The following is a 6,143-nucleotide window of genomic DNA, read 5'->3' as shown; positions in this document are numbered from 1 at the left end:
GTGTTCTTACCGATATTCCTAGTTTTATTGGGGGTGGGCTATTTCCAGAACTTGAAAAACGCGAGGAACTGGGATCGGGCTGTCTACCAGGGGGAGTTTGCGTGTGAGATATTAATTGGATACAGATGTTGCCTCCTGGGTAAAGCATGGGTATGGTTTGTTCAGATAGCCAAGGCTGGTCGCCTTTGCCACCTGTGCTCCGGTTAAGCCATAATTATCAAGGTGATCTTCAGTACCTGGGATAATTAAACAATTTGGAATCCATTTGTAGACAATTCATTGGAAATTTTAAAAGTCCTGCAATTGTCTGGATAGGATGTACCAGGGTTGCTTGCTCTCATATAATGTAGGCTGTAGGTACATTTGTACACGCTTTCTTAAGTCAATTTTAGTTGTAACAGCAGTTGTGTTTTACATTTGTACTTGCTGGACAGCGTAATCACAGACTGGAAAAAGCATATAAAATGATTTTAAACTGCCCACAAGAAAGAGATGTGAAATCTGGATATTTACTGTGTGGAAACATTAAAAGGTAAAGACTGTGAAGCATATGTATTTCCTTACAGAGTTACAGTGCTTTTCATTTGAATTACTATTTGCACTTGTTTGCACCTAGTAAAACATGGGGTGAACCTGTTATGGAAGGGTTGTCCTTGAACCAGGTCTCTCCCAGTCCCTGGCCTGGCAAAGCAGTATGTTCAAATAAAAAACAGTGATTATGTTTATAAACTATATATCCTCAAAGGGTTTTTGATGGATTCTTGGAAAGAACTATGAGGTCGTTTAAGGCGTCCTGATCTCGGGTTCCCATAAATGATTCGTCAATTATTTTTAGAACTAAGATTTCGCAATACGAGACGCTTTGGATACTGGCGTCATTCCAAAATCCCTCCACGATTTTGGAGATCCGTTTTCAGAAACTATCGTCTGTGTACGTCTTGCGGCGAATAGGATCCTCGGTCCTCTTCCTGACTCCCCCCACCGCGCCAAAACTCTTAGCTGTGAAGTCGTTACCAGACGCAGAGCAGACGGCTGTTAGCGGATGCCCAGCAGTGACACGGTTAAGCGTCTGCCTTTTCTATCTCCACGCTTTTAATCCGCGTATGCGCAGTGAGCGCTTCTATTGTCTCCGACCAGCAATGTAAGGAGAAGCTCGGGGAGCTTGCGAGCATGAGAGCGGAGGGGAGCGGCACACACTGACCCGACAGCGGGGGCATGAAATAAATCTGAGACCGATACACGCTGTAGCAGGGGAGCAGGGATACCGACTGCTGCGGTTGTCATGGTTCGCTGAACTGAGCAACACTTGTGAAAAAGGGGAAAATCCTGCTGCTTTTCTGAGTTTTTCCCCCCCTGCTTTTTGGGTGGCGGAGGCTGTTTATTTTTTTTTTATTTTGGGGGGAAACGTGTTGCTTTTTTTTGTTGGTTTGTTGCTGTTGGTAAGGCAAGAGGCGACCCTGTGTTCTCACCATCGTTATTTTTCTGGGCGCACTGGGACCTTCAAACTCGCTCATGTTTGGTTTGGAGGAATGCGCTGTAACATTGGTTAGACACAGCTGGTTCAGGCAGACTTGACAAGCTGGGATTTTTTTTTTTTGCCTCTTGTTTGTCACCGGCGGTAACGGACCTGGGCTGTTTTAGTCCATTAACAGGGGCGCACCAGGGACCGAATTATCTGCCGGCTCTCGATTTTTTTTTTTTTAAAAAAGACCCGTACTTTATTGAACCCCTCCCCATTCTTTGGGAGCTGTGAATGGGGGGCAAACAGAGCACAGCGGGGCGGCCCCGGGGAGGTTTTCCGGGTGTCTCGACGGATGACAGTGCGGTGCCACCCGCGGCCCACTTCGGGCACTACCGAGCGGGCGGCGCTATGGGGCTGCGCAGCCGTTCGGTCAGCTCTGTGGCCGGGATGGGGATAGACCCCACCGGCGCGGTGCCGTTTGGATTTTATGGCGGCCGGGGGACTGGGGACACGGACAGAGCCGGGGCAGGGTCTGGAACCGACGCGGCACACGGGAACGGGTACCAGGAAACAGGCGCAGGGCACCACACGGACGGCATGCTTTATCTTGGACCCCGGGCGTCGCTAGCAGACACCTTGCCTCTCCACATTGCGCCCAGGTGGTTCAGCGCACACAGCGGTAAGTGCGGCGCTCTAATTGAGCTCGCCTTCGCCGCGGCTGGAAAGACAGATTTTTAATGAAGTGCATACCGTCGGTCTCGACGCAGGTTGCCATGTAGCTCTGCTTTTAAACTTTTAATATCGCCCTCTCCGCTTTCCCCATTGCGGTTGATGGCTGCAGTGCAAGGAGCCGTTGTGAGCGAGGAGTCGGTCGGATCGCAGTCATTACGAAGCGTAAATGCGTTAATGTGACAGTTTTGTTTCAAGACCTGTGGAGCTATTATTAGGGTCCAAAACAATTTGTTCTCGCAATGAATGCAGCTCCCCGCTGCCACACAACTAGTCACAGTTTAACATATAAATTAACGTGAAGAACATTATACTCAGGACAGACCGCTCATCATCGAGCAGTTTTTATGCGAATAAAGGTGAGCTCAGCCTTATCATCCTAACTGTAGATGAGCTGTAAGGCGTCAGTAGTGGGTTACACTTCAGGTGACAATCAGTTTCAATAGATGGAGCCATGTAGAAAAAAAAAGTGTTTGTGAAATGGTTGTCTTTAAGGTTGTAGTTTTCCGGAGAGATTCAATGCAGGCTGAGGAAGTGGAAAGACTCAAGTAATTGTCAGTCAGAGGCTGAGATATGAAAGGTGCTTTAAGGCTGATGCCCATCTCTCTCAGTTGAGTCACGTACATACTTAGCCGATCTGCCTGCTCTGTGCAGGAGTATAGTCACAGGCTGCTGGCTCTTTCAAGGTGACTGTCATGCTGGGTATTTGTATTTCCCTTGTGTAACCCAGACCTATATATTAGACAGTGTTTTGCCCCTTTGGCACAAGTTTACAGGACATGATGTGTTTTTTCTAGCTGTCATGTAATGAGTACTCCATCCTGAATTACCATGGAGAAAGTGATACAGACTGCAGTTTGCACTGTCTACCCCTCTGACAGTGGGCTTTATAACAGCAGTCTGATCTTCACATGTGGGAGTCAGCAGTGCTCATACAAGGCTGAGAAATTAAATGCCTGCTCAGTACAATGCTTGTCACTACATGGATAAGAGTCTGAACAAATTATCAGGCCCCATGTCAGGACAATTGGATTGAATATTGGAATAATTCGACACACAACCTGTGAATTGTACTGTACTTGTTTATTAGGCTGTAATCTGTCTGGGCCACTGCTAAGGGTTCCCATAGTTGTTCATTATGCTGAATGCCTTGGTCCTCAAAGAGCCTAGAATTCATTCTGAAAGCACCGATTCCCTCGAGAGTAGTGGAAGAGACTAAAAACAGATGCTCCCGTGTTGACCTTGTTATGCAAGAGATCCACCTTGATATTGTGAGGAAAGAGAAGGGTGACGACACCTTTCCAAGCACATCTGTCAAGGGAAAGAGAGCAAGTTAATACTGGCTCTTATTTCTAGGACACAGAGATTTTGCTTTCCAAGTCCCTGGCTGACTATGTAGAGCTATATCCATTTTTAAGAAATATGGGGAGGGGAGTTCAAGTGGGGATGTGCGTATTGCACCCGTTGTGTAGCTTTGGAAACCCTTTCAAGTTAAATGAACTTCTTGCCCTTTTATAAGTGTTACAGAAGAGAAAGCAACATCATAAATCATTATGGACATGCATGCTGGCACCCTGTACTGGTAAAAGGTTATTCACTACTTTTTTGAGCAGGACATTGTCCCCTCCAGCTACACCAGTACTGATTTGCTGTTGCTTCCCAGTCTTGCCCATGCTGAAGCAGAGGGTCTGTCTCTGCCAACAGTGCTCAGGGTTGGATAAGATTAGGGGTCTGAACTTCATGACACTGCCCAGGGTGCTCCCAGCAGACCTCATTGGGAAATGAGCTTGGGCTGTTTCTGGTTTCTTCAAGTTCAACATCTTGTGAGTATCAAAGTTGAGAAACAGGCTTAATATTTAATGTTTGCCACCTTATTTGGAGTACATTTGCATGCTGCGTGGCATGAAAATAGTGATAAACACATACATTTCTTTTTCTCTTTCGTCACTATGGTTCACACACCAGCCTGTGGCCCCCAAGACCTTAAATGCATTGGGAGTGATTGCAGCCTGACTTCTGCTGACTCAAAACCTTGCCTGTTTGTAAATAAGGGAATTTAAAGGCTGTTATTGTATTTTGTTGTAGATGGGTCTGTCTGTGTTATGGTATTAGGTTGAACATCGCAAAAAACGTTTCTTTGGCTGTGGGGGGTTGCAGTTACACCTGCTGACGAAACGCCCTGAATTTGAATTTAAACATATTGCAGTGAGGAAACTGATGGCTAAGCCAATGATGTCGATATTCACATGATCTCATTTGTCAGAAGGTATTGGAGTCTGTGCGGATTTGATAACAACAGAACTGAGATTTCTGTTGCCAGTATGACTTGAGTCCACTGTGGTCAAGAACGGAAGGTAGACACCAGTGCATGTACAGTGGCCAGGCTGAAGAGACACAGTGCACCCCACAGGGATGTTGATAGCCATGCCTGGGGGATATTGGGATTTTCTATGACTGCATTCTTTCAGTCAATCCAGGGCAGCAATGGAAGAATAGCACACCTTGCTTCACTTACAAAAGGCTTATTAGCTGAAAGGTCCCTATAAGTACTGTTTTTCAGACTTGAGGGTTCCCCCTGATCCAGCTGAAATGCCCCTGTTAAGCATGCAAATGCTCCACCTGGTTCTTGGCTGCCTGTTGCTTTGACTTTCAAAGCAAGCTCTTCTTCATGAGGCAGCTCTGTCTGGGCCTACAGGGATCTGCACAGCTCCTGTGACATTTCCCTGACTCTGAGGTGTAATATGTTTGTGCAAGAGGGATAATTGAGCAATAGCTTCTTCCTAGCAAAGACCAGGCTCACACTGTGATCCTTTACATTGAAGTCATTCAGGTGAGACGTGTTATTTGCTTTGCATATCACCACAAAAACAAAGGAGACAAAATATGCAAGAGCTGTCCTATGATATTCTTCACCTCAGACTGGGTGGTTGACAATGCCACTTAAATTATTGTGTTCTTAAAATTGTTTCTGCTTCATTTCTCCTCCTGAAAGTTAACACCCATCCTCAGAGAAATGGGGGGAAACATCTAGACTGACTTTCATTTTGTCAATACAATGGACGTCAGTAAGTTTTCAAATCAACTTGAACGTAGACTACATGGCCTAAAGCACTAATGCACACCCTGTACAAACAAGATGATGTTGGCAAGTTATGAAATAATGGAATGAAATGGATCATGTTGCCCTTTCTGAAGATTGCCATCCAGGATTGTGACTTCTAATCTATCTTGCCTTTGCTGAAGTGTCATTTTTGTGTGCTGTTCTGCAGCACTTCATCTGGTACCTATTTTAAAAGTAGACTAGGCTTGAACTGCAGCTGCCTGACATTTGATTTGAGTTCAAACCATCTTAAGTTAATGCTGACCAGGGCTGCAGTAGGTAAGCTCTTCTCCAAGGGGGTATGCTGGGAGTGCTGTAGTATAACTTACTGAAATCAAGTTAGTCTTTAGCTGCCTGCCATCATGTTACCCTGATGGGTTGTAGTTTTGCAGCCGAAGCTGCCAGCCTTTGATCCTGCTCTCTGTAAAAACTCCAGCTCCCCACCACCATCTGTACAAAGTGTTCTATTGTCAGTGCACTGCATTTGACTCATGAGGCTGACTGTTTAACTGTGCAGTATGTCGTGATTCAAAAGTGAGAATCTGCAACAATGGTAGAAGTGACTGTTTTTCTCGTGAAATGATATCAGCATCTGCATCATGCTGTTCATGGCGTGCAAAGCTAAGTTATACCAGATACAGCATGTTTGTGTCTGACCCTTTTTTACTTTTTTGTGTCTCATGCATCTCTCTGGTTAAGGCTGCTGATTGTGAACCCGGTGAGGCTCTGTTTTAGCATATCTTGATGGCCTTCGTGGTCAATTCTTTTTAAATGGATAATGTGAATAAATGAAACGATCATTTTTTTCCTAGCTAACATCTATTTCTATGGATTGTGTTTGGGATTTCAAAT

The 6,143-nt window shown here is 45.4% G+C and overlaps 1 protein-coding gene across 1 annotated transcript in view; it reads left to right on the top strand.

Moving 5' to 3' along the window:
• Positions 1-1,003: 1,003 nt before the first annotated feature.
• The window catches only part of znrf1 (zinc and ring finger 1), a 51,041-nt gene continuing 45,901 nt past the window's right edge, over positions 1,004-6,143 (top strand). Inside the window, exon 1 of the mRNA XM_088613542.1 lies at positions 1,004-2,141. Within this exon, the coding sequence (XP_088469668.1) occupies positions 1,754-2,141 (388 nt within the window). The 5' untranslated portion in view covers positions 1,004-1,753. The remainder of the gene's footprint in view (positions 2,142-6,143) is intronic.

The sequence above is a fragment of the Lepisosteus platostomus genome, chromosome 20 (genome assembly GCF_059453375.1).
Source record: "Lepisosteus platostomus isolate fLepPlt1 chromosome 20, fLepPlt1.hap1, whole genome shotgun sequence".
In the NCBI taxonomy this organism is placed as follows: Eukaryota; Metazoa; Chordata; class Actinopteri; order Semionotiformes; family Lepisosteidae; genus Lepisosteus; species Lepisosteus platostomus.
This window is presented reverse-complemented; position numbering and strand designations above follow the sequence as displayed.